This window comes from Choloepus didactylus, chromosome 1 (genome assembly GCF_015220235.1).
Source record: "Choloepus didactylus isolate mChoDid1 chromosome 1, mChoDid1.pri, whole genome shotgun sequence".
NCBI lineage: Eukaryota > Metazoa > Chordata > Mammalia > Pilosa > Megalonychidae > Choloepus > Choloepus didactylus.
Window position 1 is genome coordinate 142,818,942 of NC_051307.1, and position 17,185 is coordinate 142,836,126.

At 34.3% G+C, this 17,185-nt stretch overlaps 1 protein-coding gene across 14 annotated transcripts in view; it reads right to left on the bottom strand.

Annotated features, from left to right (window-relative positions):
• Positions 1-17,185, bottom strand: part of MBNL1 (muscleblind like splicing regulator 1) — a 191,678-nt gene that overhangs the window by 123,411 nt on the left and 51,082 nt on the right. For 7 of the 14 annotated variants that reach the window (XR_005217797.1, XM_037842277.1, XM_037842301.1 and 4 more), the window contains exon 2: positions 14,903-15,902. The exons of 5 other annotated variants lie outside the window; for them this stretch is intronic. Coding sequence is in view for 7 of the 9 variants with exons in the window: in XM_037842277.1 (XP_037698205.1) it covers positions 14,903-15,076 (174 nt within the window). In the remaining 2 variants the exon portion in view is untranslated. Of the gene's footprint in view, positions 1-14,902; positions 15,903-16,051; positions 17,014-17,185 lie in introns of those variants that run through there. 2 more of the 14 variants (XM_037842287.1, XM_037842346.1) reach the window with 2 other exon arrangements.

Below are 17,185 nucleotides of genomic sequence, written 5' to 3' on the forward strand. Positions count from 1 at the left end.
AGTTCAGATTTGAGTCTTTTGAGGCCAGGGTTTTAATAGCATTTCAAAACAGCCAGTTAGAATTGTTTAGCTCACTCCAGTTTTGTATCATTTTTCAAAATTAATATGCTAGCCAAATAAACCAGATGTGGCAAAAGGTTCTGGATTAAAAAGTCCTGGAAGATATTAATCTAGGGAGAGAAAGTGATCCTCCTTCATTTCTTCATGAAGCAAATAGATTTTGAAAACTCAAGCAAACCTTGAGGCCACAGAAATAATTAATTTCTATTTAATTTTAGTAAAAATTATTTGGTAAATAGTGCCTGTATTAACATGAAAGTTTGTTTTCATTATTGGTATCTCAATACTTTTTCCTCATGAGAAGAGTCTGTGTGTGTGTGTGTGTGTGAGAGAGAGAGAGAGAGAGAGACAGACAGACAGACAGGCAAGAGAGTGTGTTGACTGTTGGTATTATCTGTAGAAACTTGCCTGCTGGAAATGTTTCTTTAACTTTGGTTTGGCTCCTACCTTGGAGCTGGTGGGAAATAAAAACTTTTCCATGGATTAAAGCCAACTGAGCTGCTACAACAAATCGTAACATTCATTAGAAGATCATGGCACCATGATCTCATTCTGACGGCAATTTTCTTTCATACATTAAGTTTGAATTGTGTAAAGTTTGGAAAATTCAAACTATTAATGTCAAAGAAAATAAGTTAATATTAGTCTTACCTTAAAAGGTATTATTTACATGGAAAATTAAAAAAGAAAACATAAACATGATAAAAAACAAAAGTAGGTGAAAAGAACTCAATTGGTTCCTAGCTCAATCATTTAGTTTAATTTTCTATGTCTGTAACTTTCCAAAAACGAGAACAGACACAGAGACATGCCTTTCTTGTTATATTTACTAATATCCAATAATAGGTAGTTGTAACATGAAAACATTTTTAAATGATTTTTTCTCAGTAAAACGAGCACCTAAAGGTGCTACCTCAATTGATTTTTAGAAGAAATATGGGAGGAAAAAAAACAGGTTTTACCTATCTGCTAACTACCAAGTGACCACTTAATTCCAGGAAGGCCTAATTACACCATTTCTGGCATTTGCCAAAAAAACAAAAACAAATTTTATGCTCCCTGTTCTCAGAGATCCTCCTGCACTTTCTCCTAAGTGTTCCATGTTAAAAGCTTAAAAGAGCCAACTCAATTAAACAGGCTACAAGCATCTCCTTTCAACACATATTTGATCCTTCTTCATCAAATAATACATTTAACTGATTGCCATACACTCAATCTATACACACCAGAATAGAATGGGCAATAATCAATAGCCTTAACAAGAAGGCAGTGGCATGGCTCAGTGAATCAAAAGCAAATACGTATCTCATATTCATATATTTAAGAACAACATTTACACACCCTGCAAATTCAACCCCGAAAGGGCTACAGGAAACTACTAAGCTATATTATCCCTGAAGAACCAGTACAATAAGAGAATCATTTTTCTCCACTCGCTGGAAAAAAGTATATACTCTCCTATTTCTAACCAAAGTCAAATGACTCAAACTTGTGAATGAGGCTGATGTGCTGGAGCAAAAGGAAACATTTCAGTGTGCTAGAACTGGATCCCTGTCAATGCTGAGTGATGGTCAAGCAAACAAACAGGTGTGGACATGCCAGACGGAGTGTCATGCACTTCGACGCTTCTTTACACTATTGAGGAAATAAGTGACAGATATTTTACCAAGTAAATATATCTCTCTAGGTTGAACAGGAACAGTTTTAAGACAAATAGTGAAGAAAAATCAACTTTCATATTTAACCTTCTATCCTGTGCAGGTACTTTACTGAATAAACATCAATTTTATTTTTGAAAAGTCTTAGATGAGTCTAGAGGAAATTTACATAAATAATATAAGAGTTGAAATATCAAATGTGAATTATTTATTGTATACCAGCATTAAGCTAAAGAAGCATTAGTTTTAAATGAAATTAAATTTGGAACAGATGGTTACAACCACTTTTCCATTCATGGATAACAGCATTTATGAAATGGATTTACAAGGACAGACAGTGATATAAATACATTTTTCTATTAATACTACCCCAATTAGCTTGAAGTCAAGTGGTATACACACTAACAATTTAAGAGGAATTTTCTCTCAATAACAGGTGAGTAAATAAAACAGTAAGTGATAATGCACATTGTTACACATTCTAGCTAAAAGACATTTTTAACTTTTTTAGCTAAAAGATGCTTTCAATTTTTTAATCAAATAATACATGAATACCTATAGTACAATATCCAAAATGACAAATGACATTTATTCTGATCAAGGCAAAGTTCTTCCCAAAAGAGAAAGACAACTTAGACTTTATTCTAGCATACAAACAAAAAAACAACACTACCAGCAACCATTTATGGAGTATTTACAATGAACTGAACACTATATAAAGCAATTTCTATTTTGTAACAACTCATTTAATCCTCACAAATCTTCAAAGTAGGTATTATTAGACTCATTTTATAAATGAGGAAACTGAGGCTGGGGGGTGGGTAAAGTGACTGGCACAAAGTCACTGGAAAGTGACAGTGATGGAATCAAACCCAGATCTAGCTAAATCTATGGTCTGAGCTCTTAACTAAGTCTTGATTCTTTACAATGAAAGTTCTTTTTTTTTTTTTAAACTGATAGATACTTGTATATGACTTTTTATAATTATGCTGAAGATCTTACTTTGATTGAAATTCCATACATGGCCCTGGGAACTAAGTAAGAACCGCCATAAGTGTGTTCTCATTATTCCTAGCATCAATGTTTATTTGTTACAAAATAATTTTCACTGTAAATTTCATCCCAAGGAAAAAGCAGAGAGGTCAATCTAGACCCTCAGAAAACACCAAATACACAACAAAAAATAAAGCTAAAGCTAAAACAAACTAATAAAGAAAATGCCCAGAGGAATTGAATCTAAGGAAAAAGAACATGGCTCGTTTCTTGCTATAATTAGCTGGGTTCAAGACACAAAATAAGTGGGACTTATATATTAGGTTTGAATTTATATATCAAAGACAATCAATTTTTTAAAAATTATTTCTAACTGGCTGTTTGACTAAATAGATACATTCAAGAAATATGGTCAAAGGGGTTAGTGAATGAAGAATTAATGCTTAAATTGTACAGCATTTCTATTTGGGTTGATCGTAACCTTTGGTAATGGATTGTGGTGATGGTAGCACAACACTGTGAACATAATTAACAGCACTGAATTATATATTTGATTGTTATTAAAAGGGGAAATTTTAGGTTGTATATTTGTTAATAGAATAAAAATTTTTTAAAAAAGTAGGACTGTACAACACAGTGAGCCCTATTGTAAAACAATGGATTATAGTTAATAATACAATCATAAAAATGTTCTTTCATGAATTGTAACAAATAAACTACACTAATTTTAATAATAACATTATATGGGAACTCTATGTTATGCATGATTTTTCTGTAAACTTACAACTCCTCTAATTAAAAAATGTAAGAAAAATAAAGTAAATAAATACATAAATGACTATGGCCAAAATGCATTGTTTCCAGTCATTTTCAGGAAAAGATCATAGTAATACCTTACTAGTCATTAGCTATTAGTCCTAAGAGTTTTCTTTTTTTTTTGTCCCAGCTATCATTCAACCAAATAATTATGTATTTCTAGACAAAACATTTAAAATCATATAATGAATACTAATGTTTGAGACACATTTCTTAAGAGTTCAGGATTACAATTTAAACTAATATTTACTAAATGTCAAGTAAGCCCAGGAATCTCACGTTCTCAAAGCCATGTTTGTCTGAGAATATGCTTTTTTTGACATATCATCAACAAGATACAATTAGTAATTCTTCTGTTTATAGTCATTTTTATCTCTATTACATATAAGGTGAAAGTATTAAAATTAAAAATATGTGAGCTATTGTAAAATAAACCAATAAAATTAAGCTATTAATGTGAAAAAAATTTTAACTTACTGAACCTATATATTTCAGCATTAACAACAAAGTAAGCAAATATTACAGATGTACAAAGGATTAAAAATAAACTACCAAAATTACATTCCTAGCTATTTGAAATGTAATGTTAAATGACTTCATAAATAGAGACATGTAAGGTATAATAGGAAGACATATGAATCATTGTCAAGGAGGTAGGTGAATGGTTTTAAATAGACTTCACACAGAACTTATAAAGACTTACAAAGATTTTAAAGCATGTTTTATTTTGTCTCCAATATTATTATAAATGCCCAAGAAAACTCACAAAATAAGAAGAAATCTCAGCCTCTTACAAAATGTCTCAAGGTTCTATGCATTAGAAAAATAGCAATTATACTACTTCCTTGAATAAGAAGACATTCTATTTTAAGCAAAAAAAAAAAAAAATCGTAAGTATAGTTACAAAATGAAAAACCTCTGTACCTTCCATGCTTTGTCTTAGAATCCTGAAACTCTTGTTTGTTTTTCCCCAAACAACCTATTATTCCGATTTGCTGTACCTTTCCCTTTAAGTGGCATGACTTGTAACATTCTTCTTGATGAAGTATAGGCTGTCTGCATTGTCAGACTCCTAGTTAATACTTTAGAATAAAGCTATCTTAAAGGAGAACATCTTATTAGCAATTATTGCATGAATAGTTTTTTTGAATTAAGAGAAAGTTTGGATTAGAAGCATGTTTTCAAAAGTATGTATGTCTTAAATTTAGGCAACTGTAGTGACTGAACAAATATTGCCTACATACGTCCAGCACTTTAATATGTAAACTTACCAATAGTTAATCTATCACATTTTTGTAAGCATAAAATCATGGTGTGGTGCTTTATAATGTGGCTAGCTTAAACAGGTTAAACTTAAAGTAGAGGTTAAAAGCATTGGCTCTGAAGACAGGCTGCCCATTTCTGAATCCCAGTTCAGGTACTTCCTGACTATGTGAGCTTGGATGGGTCATTTAATCTTTCCGAGCTTCACCATTTCATGTAATCAATAGATGATGATCAAATCAGGGGAGTAAAAGTAACCATTTCTACATGTCACCAAAAAAATCAATCTGACAGCTTTATCTAGACAATTTATGGAATATGATGATAGATCTGGTATAAATCTTTACCATGCAAAAATCCGTGGTAAAATCCATTCTATTACAAACAAGCAGTTTCGTATAATCATATAACCATAGATGAAATCCCATCTGTTCTTAAACTGGCTATGTAGCTGTTTCCAATGTTTTTCATAACAAACCTTTCAGACACATACGAGGACATGTAATGCCTATTGTATTTCACTTGTATTTCTTCAGGACGTTTTTAAATTAAAATAACAAGAAATTTGTAAATTTAAAAAGAGAAGAGTTAAAACCAATATTTTATTATTCTGACCATTTTAATCTTCATTGTACCTCCCAGAAAAGCTTGAAAGCTCATATTCTCTATCAACACACAAAAATTAAGGATTCTGTGTTATTCACCCTTACATCAGTTTTGCCTATCACTGTGTCTGCTACAGAGCAGGTAACAAATGGTGAAAGGGGGGAGGGAGAACAGATTATTTTTCTTTCATCAAGGTGCACTGATGGCATATACTTTGGTCTGCAATTTCTTTAAATTCTTAATTAAACTTGTAACATAAAAATGTGTTTTTTGTGTGTGAAAATGTACTCTCCAGCATTTCACATTCTTGGTGGGAAACAGAGAAGCAAAGAGAAGCTAATAAAGATTTTAAAAATCATTTAACATTTTTCACTATGCATAGTTAACCCACTATACTGTATGTTACATGTTAAGCTACTACATATAAAGGCTTTGGGGAGGAGCTATTTCAATAGATCCCACTATGCAAACACTTGCAATGTAGATGATTCCTTAATGTGGATAATAACTCTTTAATTCATCTGAGTTTAAGCTGAGGGCTTTTTTAATATATTGAGTTTTCTTATATGGACATTTGTTTTCAATTTACTACTCAGCTCTGATTCATGGAAGGCAATGTCTGGGCAGTAAAAGTTCATAATAAGAAAAAAAAAGCTCAATAAATAAAATCATGATGTTGATCTTTTCTTATGGCTAGATTTAGATTTCATTAGTCTTCACTTAGCCATGAAGAGATATTAGATAATGTGAAAAAAGATAGCTCACTTAGAGCACAGATCTTTTTAAACTAGGATCTTTACATAAATAATGAATTCTTCAGTATTTTTTCTCCTTTCATGGTTCATTTCTCAGTTGCCTCCCTTAAAGGAGAATTGTTTTATGAAAAGCAATGTCATCTACCAATGAAGAATCTTATCTTGGTATGATAAATCTGGCTTTTTTTCTCTAAAACTTTTTTTTTTTTAATTTGGCCTATTTTTTGAGCCAATAAATACTGTTTGGCTACAAAAGCTTCCTGGGGATGTCACTAGACTTATTTTCAGTCTCAATGATTTCAGAATATTAGATGAGCAGTTATCTGAAAGCAAATTATCGTCTGAATGCAGTACATGGAAAAGAATGAATTACAGATGTAATTTATCCATCACAAGCAGATCCTAAACACTGATTATGTCCGTGCTTGTGCAGAAAATTGAAAATGATAGAAAAGCTCCTCAGCTTTTCTAACTTTAATTTTCCATGTTTTACTTTGTGTAATTTACTGTCAACTATTAACGGCAGATGCTTCTTGCCTTATTTGCGAACCATCTGGACTTAAGTGTAAGTTACCATGAAAATCCAGGAGCCTACACACTAAGTTTAAATTTTATGCCAAGAGATAAATTCTAACTTAAGAGTTGTATGTGGTCTTGAAACAGTAGGGTCTTAGATCTCAATAAATATTGAGCCTCAACCTATCATTAACAGAAATTAAAATTACTGTTGAATAAACCTTGGTAGCTTTAGATGAATGCCGCTGGGCCTAAAACTGGGATCCCTGTTTAAAATATAGACCATGCCCAACTGACCAGTGAGGATCCAGGGCAGTTGCCCCAGCTGCCCCAAAAGCTATGGGAACTCTCTTACCAGGGATTCTCTTCAGTTCTTCTCTTCCCACATGTAGAATTAGTACTTATCATTGGGAAGGGAGGACAAAAAGGGAAAAATAAACCACCACAGCCATTTTTCCATCCCTTCCTCAAGTCCCACTTCCTCCCACCCTCCAATTGCTGTTGAGAAGTGTCCCCCCACTTCCACACTGCCTAAAAATTGGCCTCCCTGTTAACTGCTAGTCCCTGAGGACTGCCTTTTTAAATATGTTCATCCCTGAAATTTGACAAAGGAAGTAATTAAGATATATTTCTTGAATTATGGAATCCCCATTCCCTATCACCTTCCAAGTGTCTTTCTTCTTCACAGCTGGGTCTTTATTCCTAATCCTCTAACTACATCCTACGATCAAATGGCCACAAAACAAAGGCCAAAAAAGTATGAATTTTATATTTTCAGTATCCACCTATTTCCCCATTGCTACTTGTAATTAGAAAGCAATGTGTCAAAACAACAGCCACTTGAAAATTTCAGAACGGAAAGAGAGAGAGAAGTTGTTAACTGATAATAAGTATCTCAGCGGACCAGGCTCAGGAGCCACAAGCTGTTCATTCACAAGGAAGGCAGGCTGAGCCCTTAGGAAAACAAGAAGATCTTGACAAAGAGTCTTCCCATCCTGTGCACTGCGCCCACAGGAAGTATGGACTGCAGCCCCTCCTACCCACCATACTCTGTCTTTAGTTGCTCTAGATTCTGAGTCCCCTGCCCTGCTGTGCTGAAAGCCAGCTCCAGGGAGAGGGAGTGGCCCAAACTCGGAGCTGGGAAGTTCTCCTGCACTTGGTCTCACGTAGTGCCCAAGGAGTTTGGGAAAGGCCACCTCCCCTACACTAGACCGAATGACTTTCTGGAACCGAAAACTGAAGCTTGAAATATATCTTTCTCATAGAAAACAGCTTGATGAAAGCAGTTGTGGGGTCACAGTGACTATGACACTAGAAATACTTCAGATTTATCAGAGTGGTACTCTTAATGCTTCTGTGGAGACTTCTGGGTTTAATAAATAGTTTCTAAGGTATTATCAGTACTAGACTATAATTCAAGCATCCTATGGGTTACTTTGGCTTCTGAGGGTTGGCCATATTGATTTTCCGGGAAAATTCCTTCTAACCGATTAAAACTTTGAAACACAGCTTTACTGGAGGGGTAGAAGTATAATGACTTGTACTTATCCAACATGATTAATTTAAAGTATCTTTTTCTTATATGACCATATAGTTAGAGTGGATACATAATCTTATTTGTTAATTCACTTACTGATTTAAAATATAATAATTACTTCTGGGTACTTCCTGTTTTAGGCCCTGTTTTTAACTCAGTTATTCATTTTTATTCTTAAGCACTGCTGTTAGGATGTTTTCCTTGTTGCCTCTTAGAGTTTTGGTATGTAAATTAAGAATCAGTGTTTTACATCAAAGTGTTTAATAAGAGTAAGGGCTGGGAAATCAGTTGGCCAGGCTCATGTCCATATTTTACTGGTTGAATGAGCTCTGCATATCACCTAACCTCTCTCTACCTCAGTGTGCCTATCTGTGAAATAGGAGCAACATGAATTAACTATCTGTAAAACTTTTTGCATAAAGTAAATATGATGAAAAAAATAAAGAGCAATGAAAACACCATCAGACATATAGTAATTCTCAATAAACATTAACTAATTTTATTATTTTACTTCATACAGAGAAAATAAGAAAGAATAGTTGGGGAAGAAGCAGAAATAAAATTCAGAACAACTATAGGCTCTTTTGTCATGTAAAATCATTTGGGACCTACTTTATGACATGCATATTTCTTCTTATATTCCAGTTATAAATATGTAACTGTGTAAATAAATAAGCACCAGCAATAGAAAATTAAAAATGAATCTACTTTCTTTTTCTATACAAGTAAAAATCAATCCATTTGTGATATGCCAGGTTTTATAACTAAACATACCACAAATTGATGGACCAACAAGAAAAAGGCAAACCATGGTGGTAGGGGGATAAGGGGGCAGAATGTACAGAGGGAGAAGCACTGTGCACTGACAGGCAGTTGAAGCAGACGGGAAGTAAAGAAAGGTTTGTCAGGGTGAGACATAAGTTTCTCCTCATAAGCGGTCTGCCCATGTACAGGCACTCTGCAGGAGGGATTTACTTGATTTGGGAAGTTTTAGGGGTTGAGTGTCTCCCTAACTCTTCTATTTCAGTGATTGTCAGTTTCCTCTCCAAAATCCATTCTCACCTTCTGCCTTACCTACCCAAGACTTGATTTTAATCAGAGCAACAGTTACAAAGAAACTACAATTCCCAGGTACCCTTGCTACCAAAATCAGCCAATAAGAGACCAGGATAAACCACTAAGAACCATGTTTAAAGGAGCCTAACTGGACAAGGATGCAGTATTCATTTTGCCCTTGCCTCTTCCTGCTTCCTAGAATGCAGATATGATGGCTGGAATTGTAGTGGCCATCTTGCAAAATGTCTAAGTCACTTTTTTGTAACTCTAGAGAGAAGTGTAAGGAGAGATCAGAACCAACAGTTTTGAAAGCTGGACAGTTAGAAACGCGAAAAGAATGCAGAGATAGCAAAAGAAGAATGAAGTTGAGAGACAGCCAAGGCCCAAAGGTATCCAGGAGACAGCAGGCCAATCAAATTACAATGCTTGGGGTTATACAGTTTAGTAACAACCAATATTTTCCAAAACACAAATCCTTATTGTACAGCAAGTTTTATGTCTAACTATAAATCAAACTTTATCTCAAAGTGAAAATATTCCAAAAACTTGCCTTAAGATTAGGAACAATGGTGTAGGCAGATGTGTATTTGACTATATTTGTAAAAGAAATATACTATTAGATTAAAAACTCTGTATTTACTCAGTTCATTATAAATGGATATTAGAATAAGAATCCCTACTAGAATACTCCTATTTATAGTGACATTCACAAAGAGAAATTACTATTCTAATAATCTATTTTATGTCAAACAATTAAATATTTCCATCAAGACTTTACAGTTGCTCTTTACTTATGTTTCTGCATATTAATAACTATCATTAGTTCTAGATCAAAGTCCATCTATTTAGCTATCCACTTCCACTATCACGAATTCTGGCCTAATCATTAACATGGAAAATTGTTCCCCTATCTAAAAGCACAGAATGTGTTTCTTCTAAGGCTTAAAAAAAAAAAAAAAAAAAAAGGCCTCAAAATTTCCTCAATAGGATCTCTTTGTAAGAAAATAAAAAGCTTTGTGTAAGTCTGTGGCAAGGCAGACACTGCTCAGCATGAAAGGTGATGGATTAACAATGTTGATAGCTGAAATCCTCTACTTATCCTTGGCAAGGAAAATGACAGCATAAGCTTCTCAAACTAGGTCCCTAGGTACCTGTGCTGGGTCTGACAGACATTCAATTTCTCACCTCTCACGTGAACTAGGCATATGTCACACATTTCCTGAATAGAAGATTTACCTCACAGTCCATGGACTCTTTTAACTCAATAACCTCCTTGCATGCATGGCCTTGTTTTGAGGCTATTCAAAGGAATCAGAATTTTGCATAGTTTTAAACATCCAAGTTACAATTCAGCTTGAACTCAATTGTAAGTGCAATGTTGCTTTAGTTTTAAATTGTTCTTACTTTCTAATACTCAGTAATTTAAGCAAGGGTTAATGAGAAAAGAAAAGTAGAAGCAGTGTACCAAGATCTCAGGAAAAGAAACAAAATAACCAGTTCTAGAATTAGTGCCCTCATAGTTTGATTCAAAACATGGTTTGAAATTTGTCTGTCCAATAGTTTAAAAATCTTTACTCAGTTGAAAATCATTTTTCAAAAAATTTCTTAACTATTATAATATAAACAGGTAAATGAATATAGTTATTATTATCAACACAGCTGCAGCCATTGAGAATTTCCTTACAGAAAGGCTTATGTCAATGAAGTTGACTTCCGAAGCATATTTGCAGTATTCTTTACAAAGTTGTGGAGTTTCTAATTAGGGAAAGAGATTTAAACTTTTACAGAAAACATCATGCTGCACAAGTTATACCTTATAGTTAGTTCATCTTTTAAATCACTAGGGGAAAACAAGGAAGTTCTGTGTCAACCTGTCACTGAAATACTCATAGAATATGTGCCTTCAAGGTCACATGTATACATGATAAAATAATCTGTCAAAGCTTTAGTATCAAATGGGAGATGCTTTTAGCATCTCTGCCCTGGTGTGTCTATGATAAATTTGATCAGCTGTGCTATCTATACACACAAACTTTTATAATAGTGGAATGAAAAGTTTATCTTAAATAAAATTGCCTAATTTGAATTTATAAATAAATTTAATTAAAATGGCTTTATGAAGCTTTCAAAGGTAAGAGTCTTGCTAGATTTTTGAAACTAAATAGCCACATAAATGTTATCTCCCACCCCCCACATCCCACACCGCCAGCATTTGAAAAATGGGTATTTGAAAAAGAATTCCATAGGCAATAAGTTTATTTCTGTTGACCATATCGTAAAAGCTTATTTTTCAAGACTATAAATAACTTGGCATTAAATTAAAATGCATACTGGAGGCTTTCTTTACACTATCTAAATCAGAGTTGAGAGATTGCTACTGAAGAAAATAGGTAACTTAATTATTATTTGAATTATTCTAAAATATAATATTTTAATGGTGGCTTGCAGTGTTAAATTTTTTCTTTTAATTTTTTTCTCTTTTGGTATCCTCTTCACAAGCCAAGAGGAAAAAAAAATCCTCTTCAGCATAAAACAATGCACCTTTTTAAATGTTCTGAATGTCTGAAGTAACTAATATACCTAAATCTACAGTTTGTAAGCAATTCAATTTCCAAACTGAATACACTCTTAGGCTGTTGTAAATTAAGAATGCAAGTAAAGAGGAAAATTAAGTAAGAAAAATTAATTGCTTAAAATATTGCTTAATTTATAAACTAGAACACATTACAGCTTCTGCTCTTATTGTTATCATTCAAATTCTGATATATTTAATAATACATATATTCCTTGTTATCATATATTCTTATTTTACTTGGCAGTATATTTATTGTGATATGGAATTCTACCTTTTCATCAGCAAATTTAATCTAAGTTAATCATTTAAACCTTAAAATCACCAATATCCAACAAAAATACTATCAGCTAATTTTCTTCCTATTTGCTTTAGTAATATACCAATTGATTTTTTTAATATTAAAAAAATACTTTCTTGAACTGTTAGACTTCTGTTTTTAATGAAATGAATTCTCCTCTTTTAACTAGAAGTCTGCTATAAACGTAAGTCACCTGGGAGCCTGGCCAAAGTCTGAGACAGCACAGCTGAAGGGTACAGCCATTTCACAGGGTCCTCTCAAAGAGTATTTGGTTTGCTTTCCTAACTTTCTAAAAATAGTAGATTACACAGGCTACCTCCATTTCACAGCTCAAGAACTCAGAAAAGGCTGGGCTACAGATTTAAGTAGTACACAGAATACATTTTATTAAAGAAGTCAGGACATTACAAGTTTTCAAAATTCCTTCCGCTTACTCTCTGAGACAATACAAATGATCTAGCAGTTACTGGCGTGGAAACCTCAAAAGGTTCCCAAATTTCAAAACTTTAAGCATGAGTCACAGAGTTACTTTAAAACTGTTTAAAAATATGTTTCTGATCTATTTTAGCCACAAAATTGAACACAGGAAGACTACTATCTAAAAGGTAGGTTTCTAAATACCATATTAGGAATCACATGTTAGTTATTAATATCTAAGAAACATGGTTTTTGAAACATGAATCTTTAATCACATATTCAAAATTGTTTTTAATTAATTCCTAGTATAGTTACATCACTAACATTTAAGGGTATTAAATGGTATGAAGCTGGTATTGTGTTTATTGTTTTCATCTTATTTAAATCCAAAATATGTTTCCAAGTTTTAGACACCGTAAATTAAATTTCAGTTTCTCTTAGAAAGACAAAGAATCAGGACGAATAATGTTTGCATTGATTAGCTGCTATAATGAGTTCATTTCATGAATAAATTTAAAATCTGAAAATTAAACATTATTTCTTTAAAAGTCCTTGATGTGGCAGTTGAATCCTGTTAACCACATAGCATGTTATTAAGCAATGCTGCTGCTTTACTCAAAGGGGGACTGTTCTGTGTTCACAAGTGAGCAGCAACTAAAAAAATATTTTGAGATGGAAAAATAGTAACTGAATATTAATGTTTCACAATGTTTCAAAATGCTGTGGAGGAAGGTCTTCTGTGAAACCACTCAATGTCACAGCCAAATTTAATGTCCTTCATTTTGCAGCTATGAGTACACCATCAACTGTCTGAAGGATTAAAAATTGGATTGACTAGTAATTAGGTCAAAAGAGGGTTACTTATGGACACAGCTGGTTACAGACAAGTGTAATTAGCCCTTTGCCCCTGATTTTATGGGTCCCAGTCTGTAATGACACCTGAATTCGGTAGGCTTGAATTTTGTAACACACATTCACAAAGGCACAACAACTATGCCCTTCATCAATGCCTTTCAAAGGAAAGGAAAAAAGAAAAGGCCAAATGATAACTTATAACTTTTGCTCATTAATCTTTAAGACTATGACATTAAGAATGAAATAACATTTTAAGTTACTTTTTGTTGTTAATACCTTCTTTTATCCTGCCTTGAGGTCTTTGGCAAAAACTTTAGCAAAGTGAACAGCCCAAACTAGATCAAGAAGCAGTTAACTGAAACAGTTAACACATAAATAACTCACCCTGATGTTGTTAAAGAAAACATTATTAGAGAACCATTTTTTATTTTTTGGCAAAAGACAAGATGGATCTATGAGACTTTTACTTCTCTATATACCTATAAGTGATCCCTTCCTGAAAGGTTCAAAGAGTTAAACTGGGGCACTGGTATTCAAAAGCAATTCAACTAAACCAAGTAGGTGGAGAGTACCCAAGACACTTCACATTTCTAGTCTTGATCTTACATGGCAAAATAAAGACATGTTTGCTATCTTCTAAAAGACTCATTTTCAAACTCGGTACCTGACTAGGAACCCAATGACATTTTTAAATGTCAAGAAATACTAAATAGTGAATCATCTGGTTTCACAAAATGTTAACTTTTAACACTTCTAGGTAAGACTGCTACAAATAAAAAATAAAAATCTAACAGAAAATAAACTAAGTTACTTCACATTAGACTTTTCAAAGCTAAAACAACCCAACTAATCACAGTACTTATACTTACTTCTACTTATTTATAAAACACATAGTCAACAAAGTTTGTATCTCAAATAAGGTACTGTAACAGCAGTTCAGAACCTTATTCTAGATATATTTTCCATAAAGGCATTACTCTGGCCTTAAAATAATATGCCCATAAAATATAAAGGAAATCCAAAACGTCAAAATATTAAAATAATAAAAAGTCTATCCACGTTTAGCTGACATATAATCTGCTATTCTTTTTCAATGGTACAGCACCTTTACAAATAAACTATACCATCTTCATTCAGCTGTTACCATGTCTTTGTATATAATATATGCATATGCTAAACATACACAAGTATGCACATTTGCTATTCCTATAGATGGACACTGGCTTTGCTATTACAGAGTAAAAAGTTTATTGACACTTTCTGCTCTAGAAAAAATTATGGAGTTAAAGGGCTGATAAAGTTATTCATAACACAGTTTGGATAGACATCATTCTATTGCTCCTCAATAAACATCCCACCCCAAAATCATCAATAAAAATACACCATGTAACTAAACTATTAACAAAGCATCCATAATTCCAAACTCAGTGGGCTCTATATCCATATTCCTTTTATTCGATTATTGCATATCCTTAAAAGAATATAGTATTTACTCACTTTCAATGAATCAAAGCAGGCGATTACTCGTCCATTTTCAACTTGGCAGCTTTTCGATGGATGTGCAAATTTACATTCCGTGTCTGGCCGTGAGCAAGTCCCCCTTTGGAACTCTCTACATACTTCCAGTGTTAGCCATTTTGTATCCCGAATTGGTGTGACACTAACAGCCATGTTTAGATTTTACAGGTAGTTAAATTTTTCAGTGAAACCAACAAATCCAACCCCCCCCCAAAAAAAAAACAACAAAAAACAGCCACAACAACAACCAAAAAAAGCTGAACTGATCAAACTGGAAAATGATGATGAAAATATCCCCTCCAAAATACTTTTCCCCACTCCCTGCTTTAAAAGTACATGGAAAATTGTGTTGTCAATATCAAGGAAAAGATCTCCCACTAGAAATTCACAGCATGAAACTGTTAATTGAAAGAGGTTTTGGTTTTTAGAGAAATACTAGGATCATAAGTAGATGAATGTTTAAAGGTAGGGCCTTCAATCAGCCTTGTGCTCTCAGTAACCCCTTCCCATGCCAATTTGGAGCCCAAAATGCAAGCATGAAAACGTGGCAGACCCTTTGACACCAAAATTCCAAGCTGCTTTCAGCAAAGTTGTCTGAAAGGGAATCTCCTCACAGCTGAATTTGCAATGGAGTTTGGTGGTGCAATCGGAATTGATTAGTTTGGCATAGACAGATGCAGCAGTTTAGAGCAAAATCGAGAAAATGATTTTTTTTTTTTTCCTCCTTGATTTCCTGGCAGAAGATATCTTACTTTTTCAGCAAACTTTTCTTTTAAAACTAAAGCAGCCTAGAGCAATGCCTGATACTTAGAGCTTTTCTCTTGATTATAAGTAGAAATGGGGGTGTCTGGGCTAGAGGTGGAGGGTGGATGTGCTGTCGTCACAGTCTAGCTGGCAGCAAGCAAGGCAAAAGCAGAGACTGCTCTAGAAGCGGTTCCAAGCAGCAGAGACGTCAGGAAAGGCACTTCTTAGTACCAACCTGTAGAAAAAAGAGATAGGTTAAGATTTACTAAGTAGCACTTCACTGATGTTCTACAGTATCACAGCCTTGCTAGGTGATACCAGACTAATACTCAAGTCAGCCTCTTTCTCTCTTTCTCTCCCCCCTCCCCTACACAAAATACTTACAGTGAGGCATATTGCAGCCAGCCATCGTAGATTTATTAAAAAAGGGGGCCGTTTCCCCTTGTGAAGCAATGCATGATAGAGAGATAACCAATCACAGATAGTGTTGCAGCAATATTCTGGGCAGAAAGCCAATAGTGTGGGTTGTCTTATGAAAGGTCGCGCCTGTCAGACGTTCATTACTATGCTATAAGCACAGAAAATGTCCATCAGATGTGACTTATTCCACTGCAAGAGGACGAGCATGTGGGTTTTGAATTTACCCAACATGCAGTTAGTGGACTAAACCATGTTAGTTTCAAAACAGCTTCCAAGACAAGTCCAAGCGCTTGAAGATCATTACCAGGGGAATAAAAAGCAAGGTTTAAAAACTGCAGCTGACTTCCAAGCTGCTTTCCCTCTGGCTCTGCGCAGGGACCGGCACTGAACAGCCTGCTCCTGCTGTCCTGACACGTGAATAAAAAAGGAAAGGGGTGTTTACAAATGGTACATTCTCCTGACCTATCCAATTCACTTCCTTCTAAAGCCCAAGTCCTGCCCCTCCACTGAAAGCAGTACTCATACTGTAAAACTATTCCATTCAGCCGGCAGACACTTTGTCAATATATCACAGGCAAGCGAGATATGAACAAAAGCATCCTTTATTCAAACATTTTTTAAGCAGAAGCTGAGGTCATGTGGGGAAAATAAGAAGTGCAGTGTTGTCAGTATGTCTGGCAAATCCGAAGTCATCCTCAAGGGAGAAAATTATTCCATCGCAGAAACATTAAATATTAAGTGAGCAATTTGATTTGGGCAGCGTGATGCACTTCAGAGGTACAATTCCGAATGAAGCGGGGGTGGCTGGGCAGCGGTGGCGGGTGGAGGGGCATCCCCTATTGCCTAATGATCTATTAACTTGGCACACTACAGTACGGACTGCTCCTACGAATGGCATGCCATTTTTGCTTTTAACGACGTACTTTCTCTTTCAATCGCAAGAACTTTCAGAAACAAAAGTATACATTTTTTCCCCTTTGGAATGTTGCCAGTAAAGAAAACAAGGCTTTAAAAATCTAAAAGTTTCATACTCAGGCAATGGTACAGTATAATAAATAGTGTTTGATTACACTTAGTTCTTCAAGGGCCAAAAACGGT